The following is a 15,302-nucleotide window of genomic DNA, read 5'->3' on the forward strand; positions in this document are numbered from 1 at the left end:
GGATCTTATCTCACATAAAATGCAAGGCAAAGGTATCATAAACATTTCGCCGCATCAGTGAATCATACAATCTGAATCATATTTTTCATAGTAATCATTGACAAATGCTAGTTGCACAAAGATTAAATAGATCCCTGATTGCAATAATGGCGCATACATTCCCTCATTCTTAACAATTCAGGGGAAGTTCCCAACCATTTATTATCAACATGTCTACTTGCGTCCAAGTGATCGGCAAGCACCCTCGGATAATCCAGCATAGTTCATCCGGTTGTTCTTCACTGTTGATTTGCCCGCACAGTACATCCGACGCAACAAAATATCAACCTTTAGCATGTAAAACAATTTCAATAATCCAACAGAATTAAAAACTGATTAAGGAATGCAGTGTATGAGACATGTAGTATGATGCTTTACCTTGACAACTAAGTTCCATCATTATCTGAAATTGATGCTGTCTGCACATGATGCACTTCTGCAGTTGGAGTCATCTACACATGGAAAGTTTCAACTATCAAAAATCACAAAGTCACGTGACATCTAATACTTAAAACAGTTGTACAACCTTTTCACCTTCAATAAATTTTGGTCCTTCCATGGTCCTTTATCAGACCTCAAACAGCCCCCTTCAATTGCACAGGTACAGCAACCACCAAAGAACTCTGGTAGCTCACTACCAACCAAAGAATTCTATGAGTTCCAAGATTAATACACGAAAACGAGTCAGAAAATTCTAGTGATAATCACCTTCCATCAATTACTTCAAGCAACTTTCTCTGGTAATTACTTCCAAGCACCTAAAAAATTCAGAAGACATCATTTCACGTATTAACAGCATCAGACCTGAATATATAAGTAGGTCATGGACTCATGGGTACCTGAATTTTTGAAGTTGTTTCAGGATCAAGTATAGGTTTGACCACATTCCATATCATCCTAAAGCCAGGACCAGCGTTGATAATAAACATTCGGGAAAGTGTCTGCAATATTAAGAAAAGATCCGTAAGGATATGCATAACATCTAAGTCTGGCATCTTATGTGGATTATAGTCCTAGGAATTGCAAAGAAATCATGGGTAGTATAGGCACATACTTCAGGATAATTGTCGTTATCAACCTTCTGAACCACTTTAATAAATTCGACAACAGGGCCAGTCAGACTCATTAAATTCTGAACAGAACAAAGCTCAAATGAACACAAGTAGAACTCTTTAAAAAAATGGAAATCAATCAATATGCACTTAAGTGAACCAATAAACAAGTACCAATCCTTGAACATCCAAAATTGTTGTACTTGTATCTATGTGCTTGTTTGCAGCAACTGAACATGCAGGAAATCTTATGGCAAGACTTTTCTCAAACTCCTGGACTTGATATTTTACAAATCTGTCCACATTTGTGACCTGCAGTAGCATATCAACATCAATCATACCCAACCTCTCTATGTATACAGGTCGTCCATCCTTGTCAACACCATGGTAACCATGAGGATAATATTGTTGAACTTCATTCAACTCTTTGAAGTTAAAGTCCTGATCACAAACAAAGTGCATTCAGAGTGAAAACAAAACAATAAGATACTAGTGCATAAATTAATGTTAGATTATGGAATTCTTGAGAGAATCTGGATGTAAACAAAAAACTGCATCAGTTACATGAAAATTAATTAACAGATCCAGAACAAAATTAGAGTAAGATCTAAAACTTAAATGGCATTTAAGAAAATAAAGTATGGCTCAAGAACCTGATAACAAGTTGAAAAGACTCTAAGCCACCCTGTCCCAGAATCCATGCCCAGTCTTGCAAAAAGTACATAATTTTGCCTCTCTGCTAAATGAAGATTTCCATTTTTCTTTTTTGGAGCAAGATGTAACAGCAATTCAAAATTCATTGTAATCCAATCCAATCAAACAATTCATCTTCTGAACATTAAAATCCCTAATCGGCCAAGTGAGAGATGCTATAAAACCCAACTTATGTGCTGATATATTCTTATTCTCAACAAACTGTAAATCACCTCCATGTAATCCTTACATGGAGGAAAATCTTACATGTAATCCAATGGCTTAATGTGGTAATAAAGATCAGATGAATTGAAAATCACCTCCATGATTGTATCAGCACCAAAATTCTTTCTCCATTCAAGCATGTTTGCCCACATGATCTTTGCCTTATTGATGTTGAACTTCCTTGCTTTCAGAAATCTGTTCGTGTTCATTATTGATAGATCAGGGGGCCTCCGTGTTTCATGTCATAAAAGTTTCTGAAAAACTGATGCAAAGATGCACAGCAGCTTCATGCTCGATATAAGCTCTTGATGGATACAGGATAATTTTCAATCCCAAAATAAAAACTACCATAGAACAAGGACAAAAGATAGCACTCATTCACCTAATGTGTATTAGGAATACAAACCAACTAAGCAAGAGTTGGAAAGAAATGTTAATTTGAATATGAGAACCATTTTTCTCATGTTCTCTGGGAAATTAAATGTGGTTTTCTGGTGATCCACATTCTAAAAAACATTAAAGGCAATATCTAAACTATTTCACAGGAGTAGTGAGATAAGCAGAAGCAATAAAATTTCATCAAGGCCCTGATACAAGAGTTTACAGAGTAGCTCAATCAAAAATTATTGTAATATAGATTTTTCCCCCCCAAAAAACTGCATGTCATTTACAAAAGGATAAAAAGTTGCAAGCGCAAAGTCATCGCATGATTATTCATTACATCCCCCCTATCAGCATGTATGGGTACACCAAATAGAAATATATTATGAACAGACCATACGATATTGGATATAGGTATGATGTGAAGTTGATGGATACAGAAATTTCTGAAATTATTCATTTTAATCCGTTCCAGACTTATTACTGATAAAATGAGAAATATAAGGGCGACAATATGAAAAGGTTACCTCAACATAACGTGATAATCATCAAATCTCGTAGGAAGTAAACTATCCATTACCAGTGCCTGCCGAAAAGCATCGACAGCCTTGTGATCCTGGATTTCATGCATATCTTCAATGTTACAAATGCCAGTATCATTTTTCCTCTTGATCTTGTTTCTTAGAGAGCTCCTGAACTTACTAGATACATTTTTTGCTTTTCTGAGAACTCCAGATTTCATATTTTCCTCTAAGTTCTCAGGATCTGATTTGTGTTTGTACTCATCATCCTTAGAGCAACCTGACCATACAAAATGAGAATTTTTTTTATTTCAAATGTTGAAATTTGAAGCTCTCAAACTGACTCTTGAGCATATTCTTGGCTTGTCTGAAGAACTGGCATGGTGCAAAACTGAAAATAGTAAACGACCATAGAGAAAAACCAATCTGATAAAGGGCCATTATATGAGAGAACAAAATAAGATGAAAAAACAATTGAGGACAAAAAACTTCCATCCCGACCAGATGGACTAAATGATTGAATCCATAAGCATGAATAGGGTGCTACGCTACCTCCTAAGAAAGTGAATTACCACCCACATCTTCTAAAACTACCATTTTTCATCCATTGTCAATCTTCTACATCTTAAGATGAAGAAAATACATTATTGTTTGACATCAAATGAAAAGTATATTATTTGTTTGGCATCAACCAAAAAGTACATAATGTGTTTGACTTTGATGCGAATACAAGAAGAATTGGAGTCACACTTGAGAGAGAGAGAGAGAGAGAGAGAGAGAGAGAGAGGAAATGGAGGGAGGAAGGAGAAGTTATGCTATTAGAAACATCACAGCTCCATTTTACCTAATAGCTGGTGATCTGAAAAGCATTATATGCTTGAACAATTAAAAGCCATATTAGCCCTAAATAATACTCCCTCCGTCCACTAAAAGTATGACACTTTTGGTGGGCACAGGTTTTAAGAAAATTGGTGGTGATTTTTATGTAGTGGAGAAAGGGTTCCACCAAAATTTGAAATGAGTGATTGAGATTAAATTAAAGATGATTTTTTTTGTAAATAAAGGATGTTTGTAAGGATAAAAGATAAAAAAAAAAGTGGTGGGGTCATGTCTTAAAATAGAAAGTGACGTAGTTTTCGTGGACACCCAAAATGGCAAAAGCGCCATACTTTTCGTGGACGGAGGGAGTATCAAATAAACTATCTTGATTACTATTATTTGTGGTTAAAGTTACTGTTATGATCTGAATCAAGAATATTTTCAAACGAACTTGCTTCCGAGAACTTTGGGCTTGCTTTCAGTTTAAAGTTAGGTCTTCACTTACACTTTGGGCTTTATAACATCAAATCAACTTTCGCCTTATTTCTGGATTGAACGCTACTTTGACACTTCCGGTGAAGAATGCATTGTTTCCAAGAAGAACTCCTTGGACCTCGCAATGACACTTTGAATATTGGAGAGAATTTCGTAGTAGAAAAACTATCCTCTAATTCTTAGCTCTTGAATTATGATTTAGTGGGTTTAGAACTGATATGGGGAGGTCCTATTAGCCACTTCACCAATTGGATGTGAAGAATGTTTTCCTGAAAGGAGAACTTAAAAAGGAATTGTTTACAAAACCTCCTCCTGGCTTTGAGACAGAGTACTAGAGGAGCTACAGCTACCCTTGGATGGTCCTATGAAACTATACTGCGACAACAAGGCTGCTATTGCATTGCTAACAATCCGGTGGACTAAACACATGGAAGTTGACTGCCATTTGATCAAGGAAAAACTAGAAAATGGAGTGATATGCATACCGTGTATTCCACCTACACAACAAGTAGCTGATATCTTTACAAAAGGATTGTTCAAGCCAAGCTCTGATGGAATCATTAGCAAGTTGAGTCTAGTAAATATACATGCCCCAACTTGAGAAGGGTGTCAGTTTATATATAAAAAGAAAGTGAATTTTCTGAAATTAAAGAGTTAATATAGATATAAATTAGTAGGAATTAGTTTCTTGATTTCTAGTGATTATGTTTCGTCTAAATGAGGAAACATGTTACACGTGTACTTAGAGTTAGCCCTGTAATTTTCTCAAGCAATGTAGTAAATAATTTCCTACTTCCTCAAAACTACACTAGGGATAGTTGAGGAACATGCTAGAGATTCATTTTAAAGACAAGCAAAACCAGCGTGCTGACAATGAGTTTTCATTACTCCACGAAATACATCAGTGAGAAATCCCTTTGGATGTAAGATACAAACTCTAGCTAAAATATCCTACAACCATTCTCAAACAGTGGACAAAAGACACTCCCATCCACTTCTTCCTGCCTCATTTTTATCAAAAGTTTCGTACAATTATAATGTATCGCAAGTATAAAAAGATCTTTCCTATTAACAGGAACAAAATTAATTGATCAATCACCAATTATCAAAGAACAGCATTAGATTCCAATTTCCACAGTACAAGGGGAAAAAAAACATAGATAAACACGCCCAGGGACAAAGATATTGAACTGATCTCGAAGTAATATAGTTATATCCAAACAGAAATCAACTGAAAAAAAAAAAATCAGTAGGAACAAAATATGAACCACATTTCCTCTGCCGACACACCATACGATTTACGAGCGCAGAAACACATGAATTTAGTGCAGAGAAATGAGATTAATTGACTCACGGAGGGCAGAGAGGGGATCGAGGGTGTTGGACATAATGGGGGACGACGGAGACGGAGAGAGCGAAATCCGAGAGAAGATAGATGGCGCAGCGGGTTTGTTGAGAGGCGGTGGTGAAAGGAGGCGGGGCCCAGCCACGTGGCGCGGGTAAGTGTGTTTGGTGCTGCGTCATTTGGCGGGAATATGCCGCAGCATTGGATTTTACTACCTGTTTTATGCTGCCCCCGCCTACTTTACTTTCCTTTCCTTGCACCAACGGATGGATAAATTTGATGCGTTTAGGTAAATTGCCAAGAATGTAATAAGTAATTTCAAACTTAACCCAACCCAAATTTTCATTTGGAAATCATAGTGGGATGACGCATCATAAATTCTTATACGCTTGTATTTGATGTTTTGTTGGCCGACTTAAAAAGTGGGTATTTGTTCTACTTTACTGATAGGTTTAATTGTCGTGTTTATGAGTTTGCGTGTTGGCTCTTTAATGATTTTTCTTTTTTATTGGAAATTTCTAGTGACATTGAAATCTCACCGATCAGGATAGCCACAGATTTGTTATTACACCTACACGAACAGATTATCCCCAAGAATTGGAAGTTTTAATCATATGAAACAATTTCAAACACCAAAATGAACAACATAAAAAGATTTTGAAAATAGATTTGCTCAGTGGAAGGAGAAGTCGTTAATTAGGCTCACGGATCGGAATCCACTGCCCAAAACACACAATTCTGAGTCTTTTATGAAGTTGGTCTTTTTGGATCAATACATATTAACATATACATGTAGGGAGTAGTTCAAAAGAACCCACATGTAATGTAATAATAACTATTTTTAATTATTTGATCATTTCACATGATAAATGTAGTTTGTATAATAATCATTTTTATATATACACTAATCAAAATATAAACTAAATAGGAGGAAAATAATATGCATTTTTTCAAATGCTAGTTGATTATATTGTGAGTGGAGAAAAAAATTCGCATTATTTGTAGTGTTGTGATTGAATAAAATGATCCACAATTTGTATTTATTATAAATAAGCTAAGATATTAAAATTAAAATGCTTAAAAAATAAAAAGTGCATATTTTTATGGAAAGAACAAAAATAATAACAATAAATGCATATTTTTGTGGAACAGAGAAAGCAATGAAACTAACAAGTAACAACCACAAAGCTCATAAAACCATGGATCCCACTTGAACAACAATATGAAGTGGAACTTAACTTCTACACAACACTTGAGAATATTCATAGAATTGAAGAACCAATTATTAATTAAATATTTGTTTAAAAGGATTGACTGCAATTCTTATAGCTGAGTAGCAGTAAATAGATTGTTGTTGGTTGCAATATAGCAGTGAAAGAGTACCAGAAGTAACTTCTCGATGCGCCAAAAACGCATCCAGTTTGAATATATTAAGGATCGTGTTCAAAAAGAAAAAAACAATGCTGGATCAATATCTTGTCCCCTAAATAATTTACTCAATTTCTTGGTATTAGGAAGAAGACTAGCTAGAGTATAGTGATTTTTGATTTACATCTAAGCATGTAGTATTTATTAGCATTCATGCAGCAACACACAAGGGACAAAATCTTTATTCTCAATTATATTAAGGAACTTTTGTTAATATAATAAAATCAATTGCCCAACACTTGATATCAAAGTTCCACTTCTTTAAGACCACCACAGTAGCAGCAGCAGCTGCTGCTTCTTATATCCAATGGAGTTTTCTTTCTCTGAAGAGAGAGAGAGAGAGAGAGGAAATGGAAAATACAACAAGATAAAACAAACTATTGAACCAATCTTCAATAATATCAAGAAAGGTCAATGAAGTGTAAGACATGATGAATCTATAAATATGTTGATCCTCAAGGTAAATGTACATGTGTAGATCAATGAATGACTATATATAATGATGCATATATTTACAATTGTATTTCTTCAAGCCATAATCCAGCCAACCATAGCTTATAAATTATTCTCCAGTTTAAGCCACAGATGTGTCTCTCCATGGGCCTCTGTCTGAGTTGAGGCACCCTCCTTCACTCATACAGCAGCAGCTCCCCCCAAGAAAATCGGGCAGCTCGCTGAATGCGCGAAAAAATCATCAAATCTGAACTAGTGCAAGTACAATACAAGCATGCATAGATAGCTATACAGTATACTTACCTTGGATCAACCAATTCGAGCAATTTGCTCTGATACTTGCTGCCAATAACCTAACAATGCAGGACAAAAAACACCCTTTTCACTCATAAACTACAGAGAGGTACAAGTGGCTGATGCAGCTGTTGGCACATACCTGAATCTTTGACACTGTCTGAGGGTCGAGGAAGCACTTGACGACGTTCCAAAGCAACTTGAAGCCAGGGCTGGCATTCACAATCACCATTTCAGAGAGCGTCTGTGAGTTTCCACCGAAAGAGAATAAACTCTCTGTCAAATCGAAACAATGCACAGATTTTGTGGTCTACCATACCTCAGGATAGTTTTCGTTGAAAATCTTGCGCAGCTGCAGAAGAACCTTCTGCACCGGGCTAGTGAAACTCTTGAAGCTCTGAATAACATGTGAAAGAAAACCAAATTAATCGGTGAAATTTATTGGATAAGAGAAGAGAAGAGGGAGAGTTAATTACCACAGCTTGAACATCAAGAATGGCAATGCTCCTGTTAACGTGTTTGTTTGCAGCGGCAGAGCAGGCAGGGAACCTGATTTTGATAGTCTTCTCGTACTGCTGCGTTTGGTACTTGACATAACGTTCGAGTGTGGTGATCTTCATGAGCCCCTCCACGTCTAGCTTCCCCAATCTCTCGATGTACACAGGCCTTCCCGATCGGTCTACACCGTGGTAACCGTGGGGGTAGTATTGCTTCACTTCGCACAGCTCCTTATAATCGAAGTCCTGATCAACAGTTCATATCCAATAATTTGATTCAACGGATGATTCTGTTTTGTGGAAAACCACAAAATTAGATAGACTTATGTGAAATTCAACAAATTCAATGCGCAGATTGAGAACCTTGACGGCGGCGGTGGCGGTGGTGATGTCAGGCAGCGTTTCTGGCTTCTCCATTGGACTGAATCTTTCAATCTGCAGATTGTATTGTATCATTGTATGTATATCATATTCAGAACTTTCATCCAAAATTTAGTAAGAAAATAACACAAATCAATCGTGATAAGGTAAATTGATTGCTACCACAGAAATAATTGAGGATTGAACCAGGTGATCAGCAGAAAGAAAAAAAAGAAGTCGAAAAGGCAAAATACTGATAGAAAGAAAGGAAGAAAGTAGAATTTTGATCGAGCGTAGTTTTACAGAGGAAATCTCAAGTAAGGAAGAGGAGTTGGCGGCTATTATCCTGCCGGGCCACGTGGCGCAATGCTGGGGTGTGGGGTTCACCTTTTTGGCGGGAATATGCGTCTCTGCAAAACCGAATATCGGCGGTGCCTTTGTTGTGTTTGCACGTAACGGATACAACTCGGTTTATTTATGTAGTTAAAAGAGTTTCATTTGTTTATTTTATACTCCCTCCGTCCACGAAATGAGTACCCATTTGTGGCCGACACGGGTTTTAAGAAATGTATGAAGTGTAGTGTGAATAGTTTAAGGGTCCCATTTTTTGAGTGTATTAATTAAAGAGATGTGTAGGGTACACTTACAAAAAAGGGAAATGGGTACTCATTTCGTGGACGGACGAAAAATGAAATATGGGTACTCATTTCGTGGACGGAGGGAGTAATTTTTTAATTGTAACGAGGTAATATTTTAATTTCATGTTGTCGTTATCATGCAAAACGTTTGGTAATAAGGATAATGCGGAGATTAATTAGTGGATATTAGTTAATTACTTTTTTTGTTTTGTGTTTTAAGAAAGGGATGTTAGTTGATTACTTACTTGCACATAGCATACACTCCCATGCATCAGATTCTCTATCTTAATCTTGAAGTCATTACTTTTTCTTTTTTTTTTTGATAAATTGAAGTCAGTACTTTTTGTTTTATTTTTAACTAGAACACCTTAAATCCCTCATCAATAGTAATCAAATTTGAGCGTAATCACAATGATTTAGATGATTAACTCATCAAACAGTCTCACAATATAAGTGCTCATGATGTGCATAAAAGAACAAGACAGTTAAGCAAATAGATTGAATTGATAGTTCACGATATGATATTAATGCTTGTTATAATTATTGTTCAGCTTTTATATCATGTTCATTAACGCCAATTTTGGATGCAATAAGTTTCATGACACCAACCCCAATTTTTTCAAAATTCTTTCTCAATTTCATATCACCACCTTCATTTCAAAACCTTTCTTCATTTCAATCCTGCCTGTAAAGAAATACTCCGATCAACACGTACTAATCACCAAGAACTCAATCGCAAAATACATTGTGTTCATAAGAAATGATATACACTCTTTGCCTCATAAGAGTGCACTTCTTTCTATTTTGGAACATCCCATAACAGTGTGCATTTGTCATTTTTGAAAACTACTCCACCGCCAACCAACTCCTTATGGGACAAAGGAAGTATTTCATTTTATAAGAACACACTATAATACGCCTTAACCTCTAGCAACTTCAATTTTGTTGACCCAACAACACTGCAACACAATTAATAATGGTATACAGTATTCATGCAACTTCTCTAAAGAAACCTAAAGCAGAACTGGAGAGAAGCAACACAATCTGTTCCCAGAGAAACAGAAAATGAAGATAAGCTGGGAGAGTCAAATGTATGAACATACAGAAATCCAGCAGTACATAATGAAGTTCATCTATATACACGAAACCAGCAATTCTATAAACTTAATGGCCGGCCAAATACAGTTGATTACTTAGAAATTTGGCTGACCAGTCATCTCTATTTACAAAAGCTATCCCACTGCAGTACCTGAAACCAGAGGCAGCCAGCAAATGCCATCCATTGTTACATGTTATGGCATGGCTTTGTAACGACACGAAGCAGAGAATACAACGCTCACCGTATCATATCACGCCCAGTTTCTCTTGGACCGAAGCTGTGTCAGCTTGTCTCTCCACAAAGCTACAATAAACCATCAAAATCATGCAATGCTACAATGTTGATTTTTATTAAGACGAACTACATAGGTTCTAACAAACTCCAAAGAAACGAGTTGTACAAGGTTGTACAAGCGGTATACTTTTTTGCTACTCCAGTCAGATTTCTCAATTTACTGGTTGTACCAACATCTTGCTGTTTCTTTGGGTGAACCTTCAAACTATATGCTTAAAAAGTTCTGTAAGAGTTTGCCATTTAGATTATGAACATATGATTCAGATGTTTTCAGTAATCCATTTGGTTTTAAAGAATGTTGCTTGTCATCCCTTTTTCCTTTCTCCATCTACATGCTAATAGAGTGAGGTGGTGGGAATACGAAACTAATTGTTGGTCTCCAAAGGAAAATCTTGGAATAGTAATACCTCATAAGGTGTGTTTGCATTGTAAAATTTTAATTGGAAAAGAATGGATAAAAAAATATGAGAAAATATTATCCTTCTCTCATTTTTTAATCATATGTTTACTAGAGATGAAAAGATGAGAAAATGTTGGAAAATATTTTCACAGCACTACTCAAGATAATACTCCATTATCCAATATTGGAGAGAAAATGAGTGGAAAGAACTGCCCGAGAAAATATTTCATCTTGCCGGAGAAAATTTTCTATTATAGTAAACATGTGAAAATTGTGAAAAAATGCTGAAAATATATATTTTCTCTCATTTTCCATCAAAGTAAACGCACCCTTAATCTTGAAACAATGTCCTGGAATTAGAAAACAGAAAGGCAAAAACTTGTGTGCATTTGGATGTACGGTGCATCCACCCCAATTAGGGTTCACCATTCTCCAATTAGGGTTTATTAATCCTCAATTAGGATTTAATTGGGGTGGATGTACCATGCATCCAAATGCAGCGGAGTGTGCCTCAAACGTAAATACCTGCATCCCTGTAGCGTTCTTCAACAGCAGCGATCAACATGTTGCGCACTAAATTGAATTCTTTAGTCTGAATGCACGGCTGCCCCGTGGGTCTGCATCAACAATAACAGAAGTAGGACCTTCCCTTGAGATAATTCGCTCGGATAATAAGATTACACATTTATATTCATGTGCATGCAAGTATCATTAAAAGTAGTCAATCATCAGATTTTTTCAAGTGGCAGAATTGAGTATCCATGTATTGTTAACTTGCAACAATCAGAATCTTCCTTACTTAGTTCATTTTATAAATAATACAGAGAACTAATATCATCTATAAGCAGCTCAAAAGACATCCACTTACGAGTCACGGAGCGTGATGTAGTAATCTTGTCCTGAAAGTGTGGATATAACATAGATGAGGGCGATTGATTACCTATCCAGTTGAGTGAAAAATGGGCCATCTGATGAGGAGCTCTGTGCAGTCACCTTTTCAGCTTCAATAACCTTCATGCCATCACTATATGCCAGCGACTTGTTGACTTGTATTGGCACCTGGAAGAAATATAATATGGCATTATCAAAAGAGTTAATTTTGATGGCCTTAGAACCACATAATCCCTATAATTAATATAAATAAATAAAAGAAACATCACCAAATCCACATTAATGAGTCAAATTCCCATCAACAAAAGATTTATTAAACTCTGAAATCACGACATCTAAGTAGAATGATACAGAGTGTAAATTTGACAAAAAACCACAAGCACGGTATGATTCAGTAATTACCAGCAACAAAAAGTTTAAAAGTTCAAATATGCTGATTCATAGCTTGTCACATTCCCTTCAATTAGGCACCATTAAATCTATATACCTTATGGAAAAAAGGGAACCCCCAGATAGGAACCATGAGGTTCGAGTCTTAGTCCAATGACATATCAAGCAGATGGCGAAAATACTAAGTTACGTCTATATTAGGTACTCACATGAGCAACATTGTAGCTTACATTCTTCCAATTAGGTTCAGCACAAAGATAATAAAAGACTTTCTCCTCCAAACATATAAACAAGTAAGGGACCTGGGCCATTGTAATTCTGCATCATTACCTTGCATCTCACCGCTATGTTAATGGCATCCGAGGGCCGGAGATCAAAGCATAAGGTCTCAGCTTCATTATCCAACTTCAATCACACCAAATATTTTATCAGTAAAAAGTAATATGAAATCTGGCTGTAATTCAACATTACATCCCACAAGAAGGCCGAGTATTCTACAGTTTCACCAGGATTACACAAGGGAGTTTACCTTTGCAAGATGTAACTCGGCAAAGTACGCCTCCTGCACCCTCTTGGTGACACGTACAAGTTTCACCTGGAAAAGAGGTGCACAAAGCAATTCAGGTGTGAAACGGGTTCTGGCACAGAGAAGTGGAAGCTAGTATAAGTCTTCAACTCACTGTATATCCCATCTTGTCAACCATTTCCTTCACCACTTGATACATAGTTGGTCTAGCCTGAACGACAAGCCACGAATTAGTGAGAGAAAAATGTGTTTCCTAGGTCCAGTAGCTTAAAAAGAACCAGAAAAGTGTGCACATACAATTTGTACATTACGCACAGCGGCCATGAGGAGCACACTCGGCATCTCCACTGAAACAGAATCCACGAAAGCATTGAATATAAAAAGACTTGAAAGACTTATTTAGCAATCACTATAAGACGACGACAATATTATAGACATACAAACAATAATTGGGAGAAGAAGCCCAGTCCCATCTTCCATCTTCAAGACAATTGCAGGATGTGGAGCATAGTCGGGCAGATGGCCTCCCTGAGGGTTATTATGAGCACATCTCAAATACCCACCATCTCTCATCTTGATCATGAAACCGTCTGTGCCACTTCTCACCTCAACTATTTGAAACAATTTAAACACATCTCTCAAGTGAATCGTGTGATCAAATTAAGTCATCAGTGTCCGGTGACAAATAAAACGATTTCAAATGAACAACTATTTTCAATACACAACCACATAGACTACAATTCTGACATTAGACCCCAACAAGAAGCAAACAAGAAAAGAAAAGAATTAGTTACCAGCTTCAACGACACTTGAATTCACATAATCTGCATTATTCTCACTGAAATTTTCTGCCATGCTACCATTACCATCTGATGATGAACTGAAACTACCCCGAATTTGTCTGCAATTCCTCAAATTCTGTCGATAACTGACATTAGCCACGCCGCTGTTAATCCCTTTCAGCCCCCAAAATCCACTCAACTTAGATTTTAGCAGAGACGAATCGACGGGTACAGAGTATACCCCAGTTTGTTTTGCATTGACCACAGGACAAACTACCGGGCCCTGTATTGAAGCCATCTCGAATCCTTTCAAATGCACCTGAGAGCGCATCGATGGAGATCAAAAGCATACAATCCATCAACGAGCAACTCAATTTTAGTTTTCAAAAAAATGATATCTTGAAAATACTATGCAGCTTTTATCTATCTAACAGACTACATAATTTTCAAAGTGTACAACTTAACAGAACACATAAAAAATATGCCATCTTCATGAAGCTTGTAAATTCTAACCTGAAATCAGGACTTATGTGGTCTGTTACATTATGAATTTATGATTATTTAGCTCTAGAACAAAAATTTAGCCTACTAAACAAAGATTACTCTCTATCATATGAGTCAACGAACACAGAATCACAGTTAACTTGCTCCTCAAATTTGCAAGTTTCTTCTAACAAAAAAAAAATCCAATCGAAATATTCAAACATGGCTCTTTATTCTTAACTTATAGAACAAGAGATACTGTTCAAGTAGATTCTAAGAGACCATCAATCACAACACGAATCAAAGCAGCTCTCTCTCTATACTGTATGCGACAATTTACCTGAATAGATACACCTGATCTTCCTCAAAAGTGGTTGAAGAATCAAGAGGAATTCTGCAGCTCAATCTCTACAAGAAGACCAATTCCAAGATCACAACTTTCCAAAATTTAATTTGATCAACAATCGAGGCGTAGAAGGAAAGTGAAAGCAGAGTGGTGAAGAGAGAGAAGGGATCAAGAATTAAATAAGCAATGGGAGAAAAGAGAAAGTGGATAAAGGGAAGAAGAAGGAGAAGCGGTGTGTCAGAGAAGTGTAGAAGAAGATAAGGGTTCGCTGAAAATTTTAGTTTTCTGATCAGAATAAATCAGAGCATGAGATTATGACTTCACGCAATAGGTTGATCTCAAATGAAGTCTCTCTCTCTCTCTCTCTCTATATCTGAATTGTGAATTGTGATTTGTGATGTGCCTAAAGACGGATGTGCCCTTTTGCATACATGTAATTCAGCACAGCATTTGGCCATTTCCATTTTCTTCATGGAGATGAAAAGAAATTAAGCAAAATATCCCCACGCAGATATTTTTTTTCTAATCCCTTTCCTTTTCCTTTCCTGGTCAGTATTTTTCCGTTCTTGAAGATTCTTCTTTTCATTTTTTCAGAAAAAACAAACTTCTTGAAGCATTAGTCTATGTTGGAGTTATCAACATTTCCAAATTCATTAGATTAACTTAAATCCTGCTTCACTCTCTTCAAATGACTTATTATATCTTCTAACATATCAGATTGTGATATATTTTCATTGATCATGATTTTCCTTATTTACCATACATTATCTATCCTAATATAAGGAGTGTCTTGAACACAAAATATAAATTATTTATATATAATAATTTAACTTTATTATATATTTTATTTC

The 15,302-nt window shown here is 36.2% G+C and overlaps 3 protein-coding genes across 15 annotated transcripts; all 3 read right to left on the reverse strand.

Annotated features, from left to right (window-relative positions):
• Positions 1-20: 20 nt before the first annotated feature.
• LOC131010568 (phosphatidylinositol/phosphatidylcholine transfer protein SFH6-like) lies at positions 21-5,896 on the reverse strand. 10 transcript variants are annotated; one of them, XM_057938138.1, is made up of 12 exons: positions 5,494-5,514; positions 3,093-3,191; positions 2,918-3,006; positions 2,105-2,204; positions 1,745-1,852; positions 1,266-1,532; positions 1,094-1,171; positions 879-980; positions 748-797; positions 574-673; positions 418-491; positions 21-327 (listed from the first exon to the last, which is right to left on the reverse strand). In XM_057938138.1, the coding sequence occupies exons 2-11, from the start codon at positions 3,099-3,101 to the stop codon at positions 426-428; spliced, it is 969 nt and encodes a 322-aa protein (XP_057794121.1). In that variant the 5' UTR covers positions 3,102-3,191; positions 5,494-5,514; the 3' UTR covers positions 21-327; positions 418-425. The 10 variants fall into 10 exon arrangements, 8 of the variants coding, with proteins under 8 accessions (XP_057794121.1, XP_057794116.1, XP_057794114.1 ...); XR_009096601.1 differs by lacking the exon at positions 5,494-5,514 and adding an exon at positions 5,580-5,896 and having other exon boundaries at positions 21-281; positions 566-673; positions 2,918-3,191; XR_009096600.1 differs by lacking the exon at positions 5,494-5,514 and adding an exon at positions 5,580-5,896 and having other exon boundaries at positions 566-673; positions 2,918-3,191.
• A 1,472-nt stretch (positions 5,897-7,368) lies between these two features.
• LOC131010569 (phosphatidylinositol/phosphatidylcholine transfer protein SFH1-like) lies at positions 7,369-9,094 on the reverse strand. Of its 3 annotated transcripts, XM_057938141.1 has the most exons (7): positions 8,789-9,094; positions 8,606-8,677; positions 8,222-8,488; positions 8,065-8,142; positions 7,888-7,989; positions 7,755-7,804; positions 7,369-7,672 (listed from the first exon to the last, which is right to left on the reverse strand). In XM_057938141.1, the coding sequence occupies exons 2-7, from the start codon at positions 8,657-8,659 to the stop codon at positions 7,573-7,575; spliced, it is 651 nt and encodes a 216-aa protein (XP_057794124.1). In that variant the 5' UTR covers positions 8,660-8,677; positions 8,789-9,094; the 3' UTR covers positions 7,369-7,572. The 3 variants fall into 3 exon arrangements, with proteins under 3 accessions (XP_057794124.1, XP_057794123.1, XP_057794125.1); XM_057938140.1 differs by having other exon boundaries at positions 8,606-9,090; XM_057938142.1 differs by having other exon boundaries at positions 7,536-7,672; positions 7,888-7,957; positions 8,606-9,091.
• Positions 9,095-10,271: 1,177 nt separating this feature from the next.
• LOC131010570 (bifunctional nuclease 1-like) lies at positions 10,272-15,054 on the reverse strand. Of its 2 annotated transcripts, XM_057938143.1 has the most exons (11): positions 14,446-14,981; positions 13,635-13,941; positions 13,281-13,451; positions 13,138-13,187; positions 12,995-13,051; positions 12,844-12,909; positions 12,645-12,719; positions 11,974-12,092; positions 11,559-11,650; positions 10,581-10,642; positions 10,272-10,489 (listed from the first exon to the last, which is right to left on the reverse strand). In XM_057938143.1, the coding sequence occupies exons 2-10, from the start codon at positions 13,918-13,920 to the stop codon at positions 10,590-10,592; spliced, it is 969 nt and encodes a 322-aa protein (XP_057794126.1). In that variant the 5' UTR covers positions 13,921-13,941; positions 14,446-14,981; the 3' UTR covers positions 10,272-10,489; positions 10,581-10,589. The 2 variants fall into 2 exon arrangements, with proteins under 2 accessions (XP_057794126.1, XP_057794127.1); XM_057938144.1 differs by having other exon boundaries at positions 10,272-10,642; positions 14,446-15,054.
• Positions 15,055-15,302: the final 248 nt, after the last annotated feature.

Source organism: Salvia miltiorrhiza, chromosome 2 (genome assembly GCF_028751815.1).
Source record: "Salvia miltiorrhiza cultivar Shanhuang (shh) chromosome 2, IMPLAD_Smil_shh, whole genome shotgun sequence".
In the NCBI taxonomy this organism is placed as follows: Eukaryota; Viridiplantae; Streptophyta; class Magnoliopsida; order Lamiales; family Lamiaceae; genus Salvia; species Salvia miltiorrhiza.